General features: G+C 51.7%; 1 protein-coding gene across 1 annotated transcript in view; it reads left to right on the forward strand.

Annotated features, from left to right (window-relative positions):
* The first annotated feature begins 8,874 nt into the window (after positions 1–8,874).
* The window catches only part of KCNG2 (potassium voltage-gated channel modifier subfamily G member 2), a 43,583-nt gene continuing 30,832 nt past the window's right edge, over positions 8,875–21,625 (forward strand). The window contains exons 1-2 of the mRNA XM_082640067.1: positions 8,875–8,962; positions 20,735–21,436. Coding sequence (XP_082496193.1) covers positions 8,882–8,962; positions 20,735–21,436 — 783 coding nt within the window. The 5' untranslated portion in view covers positions 8,875–8,881. The remainder of the gene's footprint in view (positions 8,963–20,734; positions 21,437–21,625) is intronic.

Here is a 21,625-nt window from a genome sequence, read left to right on the forward strand (position 1 = left end):
GGACGCTGGGCAGGACAACGCAGGCAGGACCCTGCAGGCCGTGGCCACCTGGGACGGCTCCTCCGCCGGCACCACCTGGCTGTCCTGGGCACCTGCCCTAGGGCAGGACACTTGGCCTCACTGTCCTGGGAACTTCCTTGGTGGCCGATCGGGTACAGCTGGGACTCAGGCCACAGCGTTGTGAGCAGATGGGGAGGGCTCCTCCATACACACCCCAGGTCCCATCACTCACGGATGTGAGTCCACACCGGGTACCACGCTGAGCACACGGTCTACACAGGCAATGTGCAGCTGGCGACTGCTATCTGCTCTGGTTGGGCTGCATCGGGGCTGTGTCACCGGTCGGGGTCACGAGTCAGCTCAGGCCACAGCTGGAGGCTCCCCACCATGTACAACGTAGAGTTGGCTGTTTAGACCATTTTAAATTGCACCATTGTGGCATTAACTACACTCACCATGTTGTGTGACCATCACCACTATTTTCAGAATGTTTTCATCACCCCAAACAGACCCTGTGCCCATTAAGCAATAATTCCCTGTTTCCCTTCTTCAGCCCCTGGTAACTTCTTTTTTTTTTAATTTATTTTTATTTTATTTATTTTTGGTTGCGTCGGGTCTTCATTGCTGTGTGCAGGTTTCTCTAGTTGCGGTGCATGGGCTTTTCATCAAGGTGGCTTCTCTTGTTGCGGAGCACGGGCTCTAGGCGTGTGGGCTTCAGTAGTTGTGGCTCGTGGGCTCTAGAGGGCAGGATCAATAGTTGTGGCACATGGGCTTAGTTGCTCCACAGAATGTGGGATCTTCCCGGACCAGGGCTCGAACCCGTGTCCCCTGCATTGGCAGGCAGACTCTTAACCACTGCGCCACCAGGGAAACCCCATCCCCTGGTAACTTCTAATCTACTTTCTGTCTATACAAATTTGCCTCTTCTAGCTGTTTCATACAATATTGGTCCTTTTGAGTCTGGCTTGTTTCGCTTAGCACAATGATTTCAAGACTCATCCATGTTGTAGCAGGTGTCAGTATTTCATGTTTTCTGTGGCTGAGAAATATCCCCTCGCATGGATGGACCACATTGTTTATTTGTTCATCTGTTGAGGGTTGCTCCCAATTTGGCTATTGGGAATAATGCTGCTGCAAACATTGGCTGACATATAACTGTTGGAGTCCCTTCTTTCGATTATTTTGTTATATACTTAGGAGTGGAATTGCCAGGTCATATGGTAATTCTGTTTACTTTTTTGAGAAACCATCAAACTGTTTTCCACCGAGGCTGCACCATTTTACATTCCCACCAGCGCTGTGTGGGCGTCCAATTTCTCCACATTCCAGTCAGTGCTTACCACTGTCTGTCTGTCTGACTAAAGTCATCCCCATAGAATCTCACTGTGGGTTTGGTTTGCATTTCCCCAGGGACTAAGGATGTGTGGCATCTTTTCATGTGCTTTTTGGCTGTTTGCCTTCTTTGGAGAAATGTCTATTCAAGGGCTTTGCCCATTTTAAAACTGGATTTTTTATCTTTTTGTTGTTTAGTTGTAAGAACTCTTTATATAGTCTCGATATTAAACCCTGATGAGGTATGTGATTTGCAAATATTTTCTCCGGTTCTGTGGGTTGTCTTTTCACTCTGCTGATAGAGTCTTTCAATGCACCAAAGTCTAATTTTAATCAAGTCCAATTGATCTAGTTTTAGATTTTGTTGTGTATGTTTTTTGTGTCGTATGTAAGCATTGCCAGATTTAAGAGCGTGCAGGTTTGACCCTGTTCTTATTTAACTTTTATAGTTTTAGCTCTTAAACTTGGATCACTGACCCATTTTGAGTGACGTGTTACATGTGGTGTACGGTGGGGGTTCAAGTTCATCCTTCTGCACGTGACTGTCCAGTGTTCCCAACACTGTTTGTTAACAAGACTGTCCTTTCCACATTGAGTGGACCCGGCACCCATGTCCAAATCAACTGACTGTGATTGTGAGGCTTTGTTTGGGGTTCTCGATTATGTCCATGTGCCAGGACCACACGCTTAGTTACTGCAGTTTTGTGGTATGTTCTGAAATTGGAGTGTGAGACCTCCAACTTTGCTCTTCTTTTGTAAGATTGGCTGTTCAGAGTCTCTGGTGTTTCTTGTGAATTTTAGGATGGTTTCTGATTTCTGCAGAAAGCGTTGTTAGGATTTGATAGGCCACACTAGAAGTGGGCTGAGCGTCTGGAGGTTTTGCCTTTGAGGAAATCCCAGCGCTGATACCTGCGGAGGGGGTGTGAAGGCTTAAGTGAAACTCATCAAATTCAGACTCAAGGTGCTTTTCATTCCAGTGCCTCAGGGTTTAAACAGAAAAAATTAGATTTAAAAAAACCCTTCTTATTTGAACTATTTTAAACTTCCAGAAAAGCTGAAAAATTAGCACAGAGTTTTCCTGTATCCCCACCAAGCTTCCCCTCATGTTAAGATCTTCTGCAAAAACACAGTGAAACCAGGGAATCAACCCTGGTCCTGCACGGTGACCGCGCTGAAGCCCGTTCCGGCGTCGCCCGTTCTCACTTGCGCTCCAGGACTCTCGGATCCCTCCCACGTCTGGGTTGTGTTTCTCCTTCATCTCCTGAGTCTGCAAGTTCCAGTTTTTCTTTGCATGTCGAGTTGCTGGCACTTCAGAAGGATGTTCTCAGCCTGAGAGTTTACCTACTCGACACAGCCTTTCACGCCCAGCTCTTTTGTCTGTGGCCTCACAGCCATCAGTGCTGTTTCCCACGGCTTCTCGGGCGGTTCGTGTCCTCCTCCCACCCCTGCTGTGAGGCTCTTACTGTTTTCTCTCCCACCTGACTGTTGGTCGTTGGTGGCAAAGGGAACGTGGAGCGTGTGGCTCTGGGAGCTCAGGGGAGGCCTCCGCCCTGTCCTCCCCACCTGCCCAGCCGGGGACCAGTCCCTGTGGTTGCTGCTTATTCTTCCTAAATGTCTCCTGCACAGGCAGGCCCTGTGCGTGTTATGTTATATGCCTCGGTCTCACTAGCCTGTGCGTCTCCAGATGTGCCTTTGAACACACGTCCCGGAAGGCATCACGCCCGGCTGCAGACATCGTCCTCGTTCTCTTTGCAGCTGCTGGTCCCTCACGGTGTGGACCACGGTACTTACTCGGTCACTCTCCTCTGTGTGGGCAGTTAGTTGGGTCGTTTCTGATATTTTGCAGAAACACCGCGGCTGAACCGGAGAGAGAATTTCTGGTGCGTGAGGTCTTCGCAGTGAGGCAGTCGCTGCAGACTTGGATCGAAGACTTATTTCTGCAGAGAGTAGGCAGCACCCCCTGCTCCTTCCGTGAGGGGTTCGGGGTGCACAGGAGTCCCCTGCCGTCGGGACTCCCTGGAGAAGGTGACAGTACAGCGGTGTCCCTCAGCCTCGCAGGGCCTCACACGGACGTCCAGTTACGTGCATCACATCTGTTGCAGAAGGTGTGGGAATGATTAATTACTTGTTTAATAAAATTGATTTGAAGAAGGAATTACCAATTAAGAATTGTCCTGACTAAAAAGTAAAAATTCAATTATCTAGAAACTTTGCTTTGTTCACTTCCTGCTCAGGGAGCTGAGATCTGATGTTTGGAGCCTGTGAGGAGGCCGCCTGCTCTTACTGGGATCACTGGGGGCCTCTGGTCTTTAATGGGGATGCGGTGGAGGCCTTGAGCCTCCTTCTGGGGACCAGCCTGGGGACCCTCACTTAAGGCCCCAGAGCGTCCAGGGGCCCCGGAGCTGGAGTTGGAGGGTCTGGGGGCTGGTCTGGGCCAGCCCTGTGCCCTCAAGCTGCAGCCCCTCCTCTCAGGTGCTGGGGATACTGGTCCACACAGGGATGCCCCCCCCGACCCCCTGTGTGATGGGCAGTGGGCGGTAGCGGGTAGCGGCCGTGACCCACGAGAATTTCAAACCATCATCTTTCCATTCACTGCAGTTTCAGTAGCTCCGTCCTATACAAACATCTGCTCTGGGGTCGGTGTCCAGGGCCAGGCTGGACCGCAGGCTCAGCCTCTTAGCTCGGGAAGCCCCCCGGGGCCCAGCGAGAGCTCAGGCCCCCACCAGCGGGGCAGGGCCAGGGGGCTCGCTAGCTCAGGACAGCGGCTCTCAAACTTCGGGGTCTATTTTAGACCATTCAAGAGCTTTTATTATGTGGGTTTAGAAATTGATAGGGGTGGGGACGAACCCACTGGGAGCCCCTTGACACACTGAGGGTGCATTCACCGTCCCCGAGAGATGCTCAGGATGGATTTGGGAAACGCTGCAGAGAGACAGAATGCCAGTGTGAACCCTTCCCTCGGGGCGATGTTTCCTCCAAATCACAGGCTGGAAACCAGGAAACCACGTGTAAGGGATGGGGCGACTCCCTTCTCCCCGCTGGTGCCCCAGCTCCGAGGCTGGGTGGAAGCCCCTCTCCTCTGGGCTCCAGAAGCAAAAGCACCTATGCAAATAGCTATTTCAGAGAAAAAAATGGATGTAACGGACATCTGCATACAGATGTACTAATTATAATCCTCTCAGCTACGCACTGAAGCAGACTTAGCAGTTATGGTTGTCCTGGAGCACAAGATGCTCTTCCAGCCCATAGGCTCACGGCACAAGGAGATGCACTGAAGCCCGTAAGGAGGTTTGTGCTGAGGATCCAGAGACCCTAACCCTGCTGAGGGTGAGGCCCGGACCGCCTCTGAAGTGACCGTTCGTCCTGTGAATCACGCAACAGAGCCCGGGGCCTGAGTGCGCCCAGAGGCCTGGGCCACGGGCAGGTGCTGCAGTGCACACACGGGTCTGCTGGGCTCCGGGCGGCCGAGAGCGGTGGGCAGGTGGCCTGAGCCCTGGTGACCCCTGGGCTTCTGCTCTGGCGGCTCCTCCACTCGGGGCCAGCTCATTTACAACGTGCAAGGGCATAGCTCATGGTCGTCCAGGAGGGCGTCGGGCCTGTGGGGGCAGCGGGGAGAGCCGGGAAGCCCCGGGTGGGCCCAGAGAGCAGAGGCTTCCAGAGGGACGCGCTGCTCACCCCCCGAGCGCTCTGGGGGGCGGGGGCAGGTGCGCGTGGTGCAGACTCGCCCAGCAGCGAGGGCCAGAAGCGGCTGTGCTGGGGGCAGGGGTGTCCACCTGTGAATTGTTCTTCTGCTGATTAGAAAGAGCCCACGGGGGGCTTGGAAGAGGGAATAACTGAGGGGGCGAGGCGGGGTGAGGACACAGGATGCACACTGGCCTCCAGAAAGAACCCTCGCCCTGAAACAGGGAAGACGTGCTCAGGGGCCTTGCGTTTGAGCCTGGAGGTGACAGTTCTTACATTTATAGAGCAATACGCCGAGTGTCTGTCTAGGTCACTGATGGGAGACCGAGAGGAGGTAAGAAAGGAACAAGTTCTGAGAAGCTATTATGTTTCCATTTGTCTTGTCAAAGCCCTGCACTCAGAGCATCTGCACACCTTGGAGACGCGAGTGAGAACGCTGATTGGGGAAAAGTACAATAACCATCACGATGTCACTAAGTGGGTAATTGGAATAAACATAAACATTCCCCTAGGATCGTGGGGCCCTGTGACCACGGCAGATTTCAGAGGGTCCTCAGAACCCCAGACTGACCGTGTACTTTACGATGCAGTGAACCGTGCGTGCTTCCTGGATTCTGTAAGGAGTCCATGACCAGCCAAGGTCCAGACACAGCGCCCTAAAGGAGGGCCGACCTGTCGTTTCAGGGGTTGGAGAAGCCCCGGCAGACGGCCTGGGAGATAGCAGCTCTGGAAGAGGGCTCCCTGGGGTGAGCCCCGACGCGGGGAACCAGCCCACGGTAAGAGGGTCCTGCGTGTGGCCCAGACGCCCCCGGGGAGGATGGGCTCATCGAATTAAAACCATCGCCTAAAGAGTCTCAACATGTGGACACCTGAAAACAGCGATTTCCTCAGAGGTTAATGCACAAGAGGGAGGAGGATAGAGCTTTGGGGAAAGAACCAGCGGGTGGGCTGGCCGCTCAGACGCCAGTCCCCGCCGGACAGCTCCCCGGAGCCTGAGGCTGTGCTGGGGAGGAAGGAGAGAGACGGAGACAGAGAGAGAAAGACAGAGTCAGAGACAGAGACAAAGCGAGAAAGAGACAAAGCGAGAAAGACAGAGACAGAGACAAAGAGAGAAAGAGACAGAGACGAAGAGAGATGGCCACGAGGAGCTCTGAGTAGAGAAGAGTGGGGTGGTGGCAAAATGAAGAACTCGGGGCCCCCAGAGAGCCTGTGTCCACTGTACCATCCCATCCTTGTCCCCTGGGTGCCCCAGGCCGCAGCCGACCTCATTCTCCTCGGGGCTGCCTTATCCCAGGACACAGAGGCCACAGGGGAAACATCATTTCATCCCAGGACATGGACTGAAAGTTGGGCTGGTGGTCGAGGGTGCTAGCCCCCCGGTGGAACTGTGTCCACCTGCCCCCAGGTGTCCCCCACCTGCCCAGGTCTCTCTCTTCTTCAGGTGTTGCTGCTACACGCCCCCTCCATCTTCCCGCTCTCTTTTGCTTTTTCCCAAGAGGCCAGGCTTTCCATCTTTTCCACTCTTATCTGGTATTTATGGACCTTGAGTCTGGAAGAGGCCTAGGGATCATCTCATCCGATCCCTTGATTCACCAACCGGACCCTGAGACCCTGAGAGATTTTAAGTAACTTTTAAGTAACTGGCCCGGCCACCTGGCTTCTGGCTCCGTCCCGGGTTTTCCCGCCTACATGCGGGAATCTCGCTGTGTGCAGCACCTGGCAGGCTTACGAGGTGTTCACACATTTATGTGTGTTGTTTTCAAAGAAATACGGGCTTGGCTTGTCCCCTCATCGCAGCACGTGCCGGCCCTGCGAGAGCTGGGACGGTTCCACCTCACCTGCTCTCCTGCCAGCTGGCACCTCCCCGTCGGTGAGGCAGGCAGAGGCCTGATTTCCCTCAAAAACTGGCCGGGAAGGATGTTGTATGACTTTTCTCAGTGTTTCTCAAGCTTATAATGAACTGAGGCTGTCTCACCACGTAACCTAAATCTCTCCTGCTCCAGTTGGATGTGACTGTTACGGTCCTTGGGAATTTCCATTGTGATTCTAATTGTTTTTCTTTCGACACCCATGGTGTAAGTGATGTCTGCAAAGTGAGAAATTAGTAAGGACGAGTTTATAGAACAAAACCCAGATCTGTGGCCACCATACCTTAAAAGAAACAAACTTTCGCGGAAATCCCCATGGACGGACAGGAGCCATTAGGAGTAGGTCAAAGTGTGCTGTAAAAGTGAATGAATAATGGACAAGTCAATATGTGTAAGAGAGTCATTTGGCCCATGTGGTCAAGACCAGTGTGGTCGGTTCTGAGTGATGGTTCTGACGGAAACAGCACAAAGGCAGATCCACACAAGCAAAGCTGAGTCCTTGACCGGGGCCTCTGTGTCGGAGGGTGTGCAGGCTCTGTCCTAGCGCAGTTGGCAGACGCCAGGAAGGGAAAGGAAGGTGGGGTGACCCACAGCCAACGTAAGCTGCCCGCCCAGAAGCGCCACCAGCAGCAGAAGCAGGGTCCCGGCGTCGGGCGTCGGTGGAGCGGGGACCTCGCAGGGCTGAGAGGCAGCGGGCTTGGCCACATAGCAGGGTTTTTATCTTTAAAAACCTTCATGCTAAGACATAAGATGTAAGACACCCACGTCAGGGAGGGCAGTCTGCTTTACTCTACAGATTAGATGTTAATCTCATTCAAAAACGCCTCGGTGGAAACACCTGGAAAAGTGTTTGACCGAATATCTGGGCACCCCGTGGCCCAGACTAGCTGACACAGCATAATCATTATTAATGTTTCCATAAATAAAAATGGAGGCGTATGTTGTTCTGCGTCCTGCTTTGTGAGGAGAAAAGTAATGTCATTAGAATTACGTTTTGTTGGTTTTGGCAGGGGGCTGCTTTTTCCTAGCTCCTTTTTTAAATGTATTTATTTTATTTTATTTTTGGCTGCGTTGGGTCTTCATTGCTGCACGCGGGCTTTCTCTGGTTACGGCGAGCGGGGGCTACTCTTCGTTGCGGTGCGCGGGCTTCTCACTGTGGTGGCTTCTCTTGTTGCGGAGCACGGGCTCTAGGAGTGCGGGCTTCAGTAGTTGTGGCTCGTGGGCTCAGTAGTTGTGGCACATGGGCTTTGTTGCTCCGCAGCATGTGGGATCTTCCTGGACCAGGTCTCGAGCCCGTGTCTGCTGCATTGGCAGGCGGATTCTCAACCACTGCACCACCAGGGAAGCCCCTTTCCTAGCTCTTTTTAAGTGAAAAATTTCAAACATACAAAGAAGTTGAAAGAGTAGTACAGTGAAAACCTAGCCATCTGTGTGGAAGTATATATATATATATATATGAAATGTGTGTATACATATGTGTGTGTGTCCATATATATATGAAATGTATGAACCATTTGGAAGTAGTTTACAGAAACCAAGACAATTATCCCTGAATAGTTAAGCATGCATCTACTAAAAATAAGGTCATTCTCTTCTGTAACCAAATTCCACTGTAACACCTAAGAAAGTTAACAATAATGAATATATCAGGTCCAAATTCAGATTTCCCCAGTTGTCCCAAAACTGTGTTTTGTAGGTTTTTTGGATAAAATCTAATCAAGGTTTATGTACTTCATTTGGTTATGTCTCTTGATCTCCTTTACCCCACATTCTAGAACATCCCTCCCACCTTTTATTTTCCCTGGTCATTGACTCTGAAGACCCCAGTTGTCTCTCCCTCTTCCCGTATCCTCCAGACGCAGGGACTTGGGTCTGGACACCTGTTGGAGCTCGTCCTTGCCCAGGGCAGAGCCGGACGGCTGCTGGAGACTCTGACCGCTACACCTTCACCACAGCCCAGACCCTTGGCACCAAGTTCAGCTACGGGATTAGGGGTGGACATGGTTCGCACCCGTCGTGAAGCCCGCCCCCCTCTCGATGACCTGGTAGCCAGCACCGTGCGGATGTCTTGTTTTCCGACGGTGAGTGTTTTTCCTCTTTCTTCCTCTCTTTGTCACTGTGTAGACTGTATGTACCATAGACTCGAGGGCTTTACTGCTCGTGTTTTAAGTCCAGTCACTATGTGTTTAGACTTTCAAAGTCTGCCTGAAGGACTGTGCCACCCTCGACCTTTGACACATGCCCTTTCACACTGGAGCTCTGCTTTGCTTTCTGGCACATGGTGTCTGATCTCATGTTGGACCTGGCCTGTTCCCATCAGAAATGAGCCGCTTCTGGTGAGAAACGGTTCTTCAGTGGGAAGAAGTGGTCCCAGGTGCTGAAGTGCGATTGCAGTAGAAAGAGAAAGCGTTTAGCTGTACGAACCTACAAGATATGCTGGGCGTGTTCATGTCCACGCTCTGAGCAGATCAGATATTTCTTTCCTATTTATTCAGTAGAACTATCTGAGCTTAATAAACACTTAGAGGTAAATTAACCCAGTCTAGGCTTATTGATTTCAAATCCCCCAAAGGCAGAGGTTGAACAGAGGGGTTTGAGTGAGAACTGGCACATTACTGCCACCGGGTACCGGTACAAGGTGGGTGGCGGGTGTCACAAGCTGCTGGAACCAAGGCCGGATGTTCCCTCAGAATTGGGTAGAATGTAGGTGAAGATTGCTATTAAAATTCTGAGTCATCCTGGGGAGACTAGAGCCACTTTCTGTGACTGCTCGTCTAAGAATAATTTTAGAAAAAATATTTGTCTAGAAATCAGAGTCAATGGACACCTAAAACATCTGTTTACATATTTATATTTAGACGCAGCTTCCAAAAAATTAGTAAGATACTGAGCACCTAGAACATGAAGACACACTAGATGCTCCATGCATATGATTTAAGTAAATTGTAAAATTTTTAGAGGAAAAATTACATTGGTTTTATTTTGTTGTAACTTGTTTCCAGAGCTGGCAGAATTTCTTTAAAATGACTCTATTATAAGTCACAAGATTAGCGAACATTTTATAGCTTGCTTTCAAAATCTTTGGGGGCTTCCACTTCTGGGAAGTTGGTGTAGATGTCTTTTCCTGCTGAGCACCTAAGTCCCACACCTTATACAAAAATTAAGTCAAATTAAGTCAGACTTAAATGTAAGTCAAATTAAGTCCAACTTAAATGTAACATGTAAAACGATTTACTTTAGAAAAATAACAGAAAATCTTGGGGATGTTGGATCATGCACATCATTCTTGATACCAAAAGCACAGTGAGGAAAAAAAGAAATGTAAATTAGACTTTACCAAAAGTAAAAACTTTTGCTCCACTGGCTATCTAACCCAGAGAGGGGAAAAAACCTTTATGGAAATGTTCATAGCAGCTTTGCTCATAACAGCCAAATCGTAGAAGTAACCCAGCTGTCCTTCACCTCGTGGGCGGTTAAGGAGCTGTGAGCATCCACACCACGAGAGCTCGTGGAGCGAACTGTTGATACAGCAACAACCCGGTGAATCTTCAGAGAATTATGCTGAGTGAAAAGAGCCAATCCTCAAAGGTTACATAACAGCGCGGGTCCTTTTATACACCATTCTCAGGATGACAGGAGTACAGGGACAGAGAACAGACCAGTGGTGGCCGGGTTAGGGTGGGGCTGGGAGGGCTGGAGGTGGGTTGGGGGGGGGCCGTGGTGGTGATGGATGCTCTGTGTCTGGACTGTGTCCGTGTCTGCACCCTGCGGTTTTGCGAGATGCTACCACTGGACAAATTGGGTAAAAGGATCTCTACAAGCTCAAAATTGAAAGTTTAATTTTAAAAAAATCTTCAGGGCATTATATGCAGCTCTGCTGTATATATACATCATGCTTTGTGAATAAGAGTTATTAGTTACCAACTGTCTATGTGTCTCACAGATTTGGAGATTATATGTGGTTCTCATAAGTCATAACTGAAAAATAATCCTCCATCTTTGTGTCAACAACACGGCTGAACAGTGGATCTAATCAGCAAGTCTGAGCTCTGTTCATACACACACTTTAGAAGCCTTTTGTAATTTGTGTAACTTTGACATATAGAAAATAAATGCATTTCGAAACAAAATAGTTGAGCACACTGGAGTTTAACAACTGGAAAGAAATTATAGGAATGGTCCTAAGAGTACTTATCTTTAAGGCTGAAATTTCCTAAGAATCATGTTTTATTTAAAATTAGTTCTTTGCCTTTGGATCTTTGTTTTTAACCCATAGATGATTTTTATCTTAATTCATATGATGTTTGTCTTGGTAGGACAATAAGAATTGAAAAACAAAAAATGCAGTGGCTTACCAAATATTAACCTGTGTTCTCTTTATTGTCAGGAGGTTAGATGCATTTTTATTTTAAACTAGCTCAGCCACAGTCATCTGCTAGTTGGTTGGTTGGAGAAAATCATTTCTTATTTAGATCACTTTTTCCATACTGTCACATGGCCTGTTTTATGTGTTCGTTCTTGCGAACCTGTGTCAGCTCAGAGGTTAAGCGTTTCAGCTGTAAAGCAAAGCAGGTACCTGGAAGGAGAGACCAGCCGAGAGGCTGGAATGGTCTTTGTGGACGGGCCGGGTCACGGCCCCCTTTTCCTGCAAACCACCGGGCGGCTGACGGTGAGAAGAGGTGAGGGAGGAGGTGGCGTGTGAACTGAACTTGTAAAGATTCCGAACCAGAACTGAGGCAGGGAACAGTTTATCAGAGCCTTTAATCACTGGATTCACTATCTGGCAACATTTACGGTGTGAAATAATGTTTTAGATCCTAAAGCCACTGGCTTTTAAGCTGAGATCAAACGCCCACCTTTTGGACGCATCTGGGGGCCTCCTGTGCCCTCGGGGCGCCTGGTCCCCCCACCCTACCCCCATGCCTCACCCTACTCCGATGCCCCACCCCTACCCCAGTCCCCAATCCCCATCCCCACCCCCTACCCCACCCTACTGCCCACCCCACGCCCCACCCTGTACCCCAGTCCCCACCCCCAGCCCCCAGCCCACCCCATGCCCCACCCCCTACCCCACCCCACGCCCCGCCCCCACACCCCACCCCTACCCACACCCCCACACCCCACCCCTACCCCAGAGTCTACACTGAGGCCCCTCCCGGGACCGGGGGCTCAGGGGCTTCATGTCACCATGGCAAGAGCTGCCCCGGGGAGCACGATGGCTCAAGCGTCTGTGGCCTGTGCTGGGTAGGCAGGCAGAGGGAGTCCGGCAAAGAGACAGGTGCTGACAGCTGGGAGTCCACCAGTGTGTGCACAGGCCGGGGACGTGGGGGACACAGGGGGGTGCGGGGTGCCCAACAGCATGGATCCCTTGTCCCACGTACAGCCAGGGGTCTCATTCTAAAGGTCACCTTCTTCAAGTAAGAAGCTGTCTGTTTTGTACAAGGAAAGAAATCTCTCCTAGAGAATACTTCGCTTGGTGACACCCAAAACTTTATCTCTGCTAAAGAGGTTTTAGTCTGTTCCAGTTCATGTTTTTAAGCCTAAATTGGTAAATTCAGCTACAGAATAAATATTTCCTCCACTGTGGGTTGACCTTCTGGTATTTGGGAACCCCTTCCTAATCATGTGTGTTTTTCCCCCTTTTCATTTTCATTCACACACACCCCTCTGCCGCGCTCCCTTGCAGGCCCCCCAGGAGACGCATCCCTAACCGGCCTCCCTCCTGCCCACAGCTCCAAGGACCCAGGGACGGAATGCGGGGGTACCAGCTGGGGCAGGACCCGATGGGCGCACAGTGTGATGGGCAGACGCCTCCCTCTCCTCCGGCCACAGCTGCCTTGGAGGCAGTGGACCAGGCCCCTGGCCCTTTCTGCGGTGACCGCTGAGTGTGTCCAGCCCCAGTTACAGTGTCACGGGGCTTTGAGCTGAGAGAGCGGGAGGGAGGCTGTGCCGGACAAGGTGGCGTCTTTCCCCAGAGTAGCTACGAAGCCAAGTCCCACAACACACATTCCTTTTGAGGACTAAAGCCCCCAGGTCTCCCTGTAAAGTGCCAGGCATGGAATCTCCTTGTCCTGTTGGTCACTGAGCCTTTGCAGCTGGATGTCTTCCATCTTCACCACATTTTCGTCACTTGGTTTATTTTCACCTCTTCTCTGGGATTCCTAGTAAACAGAATTGATCATTTTCCTTTCTCCTTTGCTTGCTTTATGTGTCCTTGTCTGTGATGTCTGTCTTCCATTGACCCCTTTTGGAGGGTTCCTGGGAGAGAATGCCTCCACCTGACCCAACCTGACCTCAAGCTGACCCAACCTGACCTCAAGCTGACCTAACCTGACCTCAACCTGACCCAACCTGACCTCAACCTGACCCAACCTGACCCAACCTGACCTCAAGCTGACCTAACCTGACCTCAAGCTGACCTCAAGCTGACCCAACCTGACCTCAACCTGACCTCAAGCTGACCTAACCTGACCCGACCTGACCTAACCTGACCTCAGCCTGACCGAACCTGACCTTAACCTGACCCAACCTGATCTCAACCTGACGCAGCCTGACCCAACCTGACCTCAGCCTGACCCAACTTGACCTCAGCCTGACCTCACCCTAACCCCAACCTGATCTCACCCTGACCCTAACCTGACAGACTCTACTTTCAGTCTCATCTGTTCACCTCTGGAAACTACTTTCTTATTCAGATCCTCCTGGACTTTGTGATAATGTCTTTCTTCCTCTGGGGTTTTAATTCCTTCTTTGATGTCTGTAAAGATTTTTGATAATCCTATCATCTCAAATTCCCAGGAGCCTGATCCTATTATTCCTGTGCCTGCTGGTGTTTGCTCCCGTAGGATTTTGCCCTGTGTATTTTATAATTTCGGTTTGTAAATTCATCTCAGTTGAGGCTTCATCAGCGGGAAGCTATGAGGCTTGAGTGGCGAGTCGTCCCTCCAGACCAGGGGTGCTGATGGCATTGGGCTGGGTCTGCCCTTGTTCTGGGGTGTCCTGCACGTGCGCTGTAGGGTTTCATGGCACCCCTGGCTCCTTCCCACCAATGCCAGTCACACCCAGTCACGACAACCAAAAATGTCCCGGGCCTTGCCAGGTGTCCCAGGGACAGAGTCACCCCAGTTGATTATGTGTGTCTCCAGGATATGGCCAACATGGGACCACCTTTCACGGGGGATAATTTCCTAGCTTTGAGTTTCAGAGACAAAAGTTTCAACCTCAAATCCATTGTGCAGGTAGGCTTTTCGACACATATTCTTGTAGAGCCAGGCAGAGAAATCTTGTAATCCTCCTATCCCACAGGCAGATGTTTTTCAGTTTACCCTTTCACTAGGGTGTAGGGGCAAACATTGGTGCTTCCTGTAGGATTAGTTCAAACCCTCCACCTCCTGTCATGATGGTTTACCAGTTTACTATCTACCAGAAATGAACACGTCCAAGAGACCCCATATCCTTGGCAATAACGTGTGTCATCAAACCTTCCCACCTTACAACGTGGTAATTTGAGATGTTTATTTTTGCTACTAGAAACGAACTGGAGGGACTTCCCTGGTGGTCAGGGGTCAAGAATCCGCCTTTCAATGCAGGGGACGCGGGTTCGATCCCTGGTCGGGGAACTAAGATCCCACATGCCGTGGAGCAACTAAGCCCACACGCCACAACTACTGAGCCTGCGCTCCTCAACTAGAGAGAGAGAAAACCCACGTGCCACAACTAGAGAGCCCGTGCGCCACAACAAAGCCTTCTTGCCACAACAAAAGATCCTGCGTGCCACAACTAACCCCCAAGGCAGCCAAATAAATTAATAAATTTTAAAAAAAAGGAAATGAAGTGGAGCATCTTTTCATATATTTAAAGTCTGTGTTTTCCCTTTACTGTAAACTCTGTGACAATTTGCCCATTTTTTCTATTGAGCTATCAGGTTTTTTCTTAAAATCCATGGCACTTGAATGCCTCTTATGCCCCACACAGAAGATAGGGATGCACTTCAGGGCTCTCAGCAATGACTGTCAGTCTCTTAAGAGAGAACCTGACTTAAAAACACTTAGTAGGGCTTCCCTGGTGGCGCAGTGGTTGAGAGTCCGCCTGCCGATGCAGGGGACACGGGTTCGTGCCCCGGTCCGGGAAGATCCCACATGCCGTGGAGCGGCTGGGACCGTGATCCATGGCTGCTGAGCCTGCGCGTCCGGAGCCTGTGCTCCGCAACGGGAGAGGCCACAACACTGAGAGGCCCGCGTACCGCAAAACAACAACAACGACAAAAAAAAACACTTAGCAACATGTAAGTTATGTTTATATTTGTAAATGTATATTCCAGGGAAGAAAACCCTTTACAGGAAAGTTGTAGGATCTGGCTGATTACCCAGTTATTTTAATGATCAGTCATCCCTACCTACAAAGAATTCGAAGCACACATTTGATGCGGCTACAAAAGGAGTTGATTAACCTGTGCTACAGACTTGTCACGTGGCTCCACGGGGACAGGAAGACGTGGAGGACCCCAGTCCAGCGCAGGCAAGGTGGGCTTTCCCACTCCATACTTGTCTCTGCCCCTCACGGTATTCCAGGCAGAAGCTGCCGTCAGCTCTGGTTCTGACAGTTACGGGAAAAAGACGTGAGGTCACGTGGCACTTTCCCTCGGGCACACCTCGGCCTCAGCCCAGAAACTTGTGAGCCTGCCCTGGGGGCTCCATCCTTCCCGGTGGCCTCGCACAGCTCCGGAGAGTGGGGCGCCTCCTGTGAGGACCCCCGCCTGCCTCCTGGGCAGATGCTGAGTCCCCTCTGAGCTGCCTGGGAAGGAGGTCGGCTGTGAGCCGCTGGCGTCCTTGATGTGGAATCCCGAGCCGCTGTCCCCAGGTCCTCGATGAGAAGCAGCAGCTTGGGCGATCTCTGCAACAAGTTCCCGCGACCTGAACAACTGACTGCATTTAGGAAAGTAGGATCTTCCTTTTCAGCATAACCTCCTCAGATTTCCCCAACCTCCTGCCCGGCCAGCGAGCCTGCAAAGCCCTCGGGGCAGCCTCTCCTCTGCACAGAGCCCGCCTCGCGGTGTTGGAAGTGCCGGTCGTCCTTGTGCCCCGGGTCCCCCGCCATGAGCTCCAGCATCGCGTGTCCAGCACCAGCAGATGTTACTGACATTTGCTGCATGAAACGCCGACCCTGAGGCATCAGCAACACAGCTGGGCCCTGAGCGCCTTCGCCCTCAAATCCTGCAGTGACTGCGCAGGCACGCTGGCTCTCTCCCCACGACCCCTTCTATCTGGTTTTCTCCCCCTCCCAAATCTCAGGGTCAGTGGGCATCCGGGCTGCATGCCGAACACCCCTTGGGCGCCCCCCGCTTTACGGTTTGTGAGTCGCCCTGGTGGTAGGTTTGCCTGGCAGTGGTTAGAGCATCAAATCCTTAACAACAATGGAACGTCTTGATTTTGGCAGTTGAAGCAGTGGTTCTCAGGCTTTAGCGCACTACACCTGCTCATTGACATGCACAGAACCGGATGTCAATTTTTTTAATTGAAATGATAATGTCCATTTTAATGTGTACAGTTCAGTGTTTTTAGTATTTTAACCCTCTCCACTACCTAATGCCAGAGCATCCTCATGACCACAAAAAGAAACCCTGTCACCATGCATCGGTCACTCCCCCCCCCCCCAGCCCCTGGCAACCACTAACCTACCTTCTGTCTCTGCAGATTTGCCTGCTCTGGACAGTTCCTTTCTGTCCGGCCTCTTCCACTTACACCATGTTTTCAACGTCCATCCGTGCTGTGTCCTGTGTCAGCACTTCATTCCTTTTTGTGGTTGATTGTGTCCCAGTATGTAGATGGAGCACATTTGCTTATCCATTGGTCAGCTGATGGACAGTTGGGTTGTTCCCACATTTTGGCTATTGTAAATAACGCTGCTGTGAATATTCACGTACATGTTTTTGCGTGAGCCTAGGCTTTCATTTCTCTTGGAGTAACATTGCTGGATCCCATGGTAAGTCTATGTTTAACTCTTTGAGGAACTGCCCAACTGTTCTCCACAGCAGCTGCACTATTTCACACTCCCACCAGCAGCGTACGGCGGTCCTGAGTTCTCCACGCCCTCGCCGACACTCCTTTTTCCATTTGTTTGGTCACAACCAAGCTGATGGACGTAAAGTGGTACCAAGTCGTTTTGATTAGCGTTTTCCTGATGACCGATCACACTGAGCATCTTTTCAAGTGTCTATTAGCCATTTTTGTATCTTTTTTGGAGAAGTCCTTCAAATCCTTTGCCCACGTTTTAATTGGGTTGTTTTGTTTTTGAGTTGTAGGAGCTCTTTATATATTCTGGACACTAGACCCTTATCAGATATATGATTTGTAAATTTTTTCTCATCCCATGAGCTATCATTTCATTCGCTTGATAATGTCCTTTAATGCACAAAAGAGTTTAAGTATGACAAAGTCCAGTTTATTTATTTTTCTTTTGTTGCTTATGCTTCTGTTGTATTTCAGAAACCATTGCCTACTCCAAGGCCATGAAGATTTACTCCTGTGTTCTTCTAATCAGATTCTTCCCCTCCCCAGGGTTTGGTGTAATTGCTGCTGTTTGTTTGACTTTTCTGGACGAATTAGGCAAAGTCTATATGTTTTTGTCTTGTGTGGCCACTGATATCTCTGTCTCATTAGCTTAATGGTCAGCAAGTGACTGGACAGAGATTCTCACATGCCTGGAACAAAAACAAAAACAAACCAGTCTGGGCCTCCCTGGTGGCGCAGTGGTCGAGAGTCCGCCTGCCGATGCAGGGGATACGGGTTCGTGCCCCGGTCTGGGAGGATCCCATATGCCGTGGAGCGGCTGGGCCCGTGAGCCATGGCCGCTGGGCCTGCGCATCCGGAGCCTGTGCTCCGCAACGGGAGAGGCCACAGCAGTGAGAGGCCCGCATACCGCAAAAAAAAAAAAAAAAAAACAGTCTTTGCAAACGGGCCCTGTGTGTCAGGGCCCCCTCAACACACAGCAGGGCTGTCCCTTGCCTCCCCCTTTCACCTCCAGCTTGTGCAGAGCTGCAGGTCAGCTGGGGTCAGGGCATGGGGAGAGTGTAGGGCCTTCTCAGGTCTTTCCTGAGCATGTACACGGCCCCAGGCACATGAGCAGCACTCTAGATTTCGAGCAGTTTGTTGGAGCATTTCCAAAGCATCTCATTCCCCAGCCTCTTCTCCCAAGCTTTCTGGTTAGTCTATTTTTTGCCCCAACTATAATGTTCATCCATTGCCTCAGCAAACATTTTTGTGTAAGTGATTTCCACAAACTGCCCGGGTGGCCACTTTAGCCTGGGAGAGTCCCGAGTTAGGGGAGGTACAGGCAAGCCTTCTGACGGGTCTTTCGGGGCAGCCACCAGAAGGGTCCAAATAGTTATGGTTCCTCCTGAATCGGGTCCACTCTCCTCTTCCAGTACCAGTCCTGGTACCAGGAACGCAGGCTGTCATCTTCAAGGTGAACGCTGAGCTGGGAAGCAGGTTAAATAAAATGCTAAGAGCTCACTGTTGTTACCAAGATTCAGCTGTTGTTGTTTTTTTTTTTTTTTTTTTTGCGGTACGCGGGCCTCCCACCATGGTGGCCTCTCCCACTGCGGAGCACAGGCTCTGGACACGCAGGCCCAGTGGCCACGGCCCACAGGCCCAGCTGCTCCGCAGCATGTGGGATCCTCCCGGACCGGGGCACGAACCTGCGTCCCCCACGTCGGCAGGCGGACTCCCAACCACTGCGCCACCAGGGAAGCCCTCAGCTGTTTTTACTCAAGTGTTCCCCTGGGTGCTGCTCCCCTTTGGTTAGTGTCCAGAGTTCCAAAAAAAAGTTGATTCTGATGGTTTTTTACCGGTTTTCTCATTGTTTTAATGGGGGGATATTTGGGGGTCCTTACTATGCAGTTTTCCAGTCACTCAGAATTTTAAGTGTAGAGCCAGGAATATACTTTTTTTTTTTTGCAGGTTCCCTTGATAATGTTGGTGCTGTTGGCCCTCAGTCTACACTTTGAGAACAAAACTGGAACTGTGTCCCTCCCCTCCAGATTACTGCCTAGCCGATGTCTAAGATATACTCCCTGGTAAATGGGACCTTTGGAGTTTATGTCCCCGGATTGGTATTTGCCTGTTTTCTCTGCTCTGTCACTGTTGCCACAGGGCAGAGAAGTGCGTGGTGCCAAAGCACTGACCCCATTGTGTTAACAAGTCAAGGGGGACCATCCTGAGCAGGATTTGGAGGAGGAACAGAACCGCCCTCCAGCGGTGTGGAAAAGAACCCACAGGAGTCTCTGAAAAGGACAAAGTCATCAGTGTTACTTATGGACCCTTTTTGATGTGGTTCCTGAGTCAGGGACCCTGTTTCCAAACAGATACATAGATGTTAAGGGGTGACCCAGCACTGGACAGAGGAAGGAATGTAAGGTGCAATTGTGGATAAATACGCCACGAAACTTTAAATGTCCACATTCAGGAAAAAATGATTTTGTCTCAGTAACATATTTTGTGACACGTCCTTTTAACAAGTGCTAAGTAAACCAACACATTTAGGAATTTTGGTTGCTGGTCTATGCACAAGCTATGATGAGATACTCATTAAGAAGAAGAAGATGATTTCTTTTGTGAGTTTCTTGAACCCTGGTCAAAGAATAAAACAAGTAATCATTCATATAAGAAACTCACCTGGAATCTTACCTTTGCCAAGCATTCTTAAGAAGGCATCCAGCAACGAATGCCAAAGTGCACATGCCCACCAACCAGTGTGGGTGATCCATGTTCAAAATATTTTAAAGGAGATCCGGGCTAGCAATTCCCACTACAAAGATATTTCCCTCCCTTATATGTTTGGAGCTGTGAGCTTCATTAAGCTTTGGAGCCACAGATCCCTTTGTGACTCTGAGGATCCTCTATTAGGAAAATGTGTACACACACAAGTTTGCATCTAATTTTAGAAGGCTCATAGATCCCTGAAGAATTCCCATGGCCAACAAATAAAGAACCTCTGGTTTAGAGAATCAAGGCAACCGAAGCATCGTGAGTTTCTCTACATCAGTGCCTCCCAAACCCAGCTGTGCAGCAGAATTATCTGGAAGCTTTTAAAAAGCAAAACAAACCCGTTTTTATTAGGGACGTTTGTAAATGTACATAAAAGCAGAGAGAAAGTATAATGGCCCCAGTGTTCTCATCACCGGGCTCCAGCAGCAGGTGAAGTGTTTTGTCTGCCCACCACCTTGAGAAAGATTTGCTTAACGAAGATCCAGACCTCATTTCACGCGAACACCTCACTGTGGACCTCTAAGGGGTCGAAACCCCGTTTTTCACGAGTGCGGTACCAGTCTCATGCCTTTAAAAAGGCTTTAAAATCATAGATAGTGCTGGGATTTTCTTATTTACTCTTAGATGTCTTTTTATAGTTGGTTCCCTCTAATCCGAATCCAAATAACGTCCACAGGCTGTTCTGGCGGTTTGGCTGGCGCTTCTTAAGGATCAACACATCCACAGCAGCCCCTCCCCCGGCCCCCGCTTGTTAACCAGCCGGAAACCCCCCAGGTCTGGCCTCGCCATCATCTCCTGAGGCAGCATCTCCAGGGCGGCCCGCCCGCCTCCCTCGTGCTGCCCCGCGCTGGCCGCGTCCCTAGTCTCCAGGCAAGAAATTAAGGCGGGTCCCTTGTAAGCGGGGCCTGCTGGAAAGCTGAGTGGCGGGCTCCTGGGACCACCTGCAGGCGTCAGGGATGCAGGAGAGAGGAACCGAGCGGCCGGGCCAACGGAGCCCTTGGTTTGGTTCGCTCCCCAAGCCCCAAGGTCGTGCGTGGGCGGGGGTGTCCCCGAGCTCTGCGGCCTAACGCGCGCTCCCTTCCTTTGCAGGCCCAGCCTCCGGACCCTGGTGCGGCGCATGGGGCCACGGCCCTGCTCCCCGGGCATGCGGAGCCCCCGGGCCCCGAGCCCCTGGTTGGCGGCGGCGGCGGCGGCGTTGGCGGGGCCCGCGCCCGGCACGTCATCATCAACGTGGGCGGCTGCAGGGTGCGCCTGGCCTGGGCCGCGCTGGCCCGCTGTCCCCTGGCGCGCCTCGAGCGCCTCCGCGCCTGCCGCGGCCACGACGAGCTACTGCGCGTGTGCGACGACTACGACGTGAGCCGCGACGAGTTCTTCTTCGACCGCAGCCCGTGCGCCTTCCGCGCCATCGTGGCGCTGCTGCGCGCCGGGAAGCTGCGGCTGCTGCGCGGCGCATGCGCCCTGGCCTTCCGCGACGAGCTGGCCTACTGGGGCATCGATGAGGCGCGCCTGGAGCGCTGCTGCCTGCGCCGCCTGCGCCGCCGTGAGGAGGAGGCCGCCGAGGCGCGCGCGGGGCCGGCGGAGGGCGGGGGCCCCGGCAGCCCGGCCTGCGCCCCTGGGCCCGGCGGCGGGCGGCTGGCGCGCGGCCGGCGGCGCCTACGCGACGTGCTGGACGACCCGCGCTCGGGCCCGGCCGGCAAGCTCTTCGCCTGCGTGTCCGTGGCCTTCGTGGCCGTCACGGCGGTCGGCCTCTGCCTCAGCACCATGCCCGACATCCGCGCCGAGGAGGAGAGGGTGAGCGCGGGGCCGGGGCGACTGGGCCGGGCAGGGCTGGGGGCGGCTGGGACGGAACCGGGGAGGGGCGGCGGCAGCTGGGCCGTGGGGCGCCCGCTGGGTGGTGGTCTTAGGCACCGCGACCCCATTGGTCGCTGAAACTGCAGGCCCTGGACCCCCCTGCACCCGCCCTGGGCAGGTTCGCCGGGA

This window comes from Mesoplodon mirus (assembly GCF_964341445.2).
Source record: "Mesoplodon mirus genome assembly, chromosome: 13".
Taxonomy (NCBI): Eukaryota; Metazoa; Chordata; class Mammalia; order Artiodactyla; family Ziphiidae; genus Mesoplodon; species Mesoplodon mirus.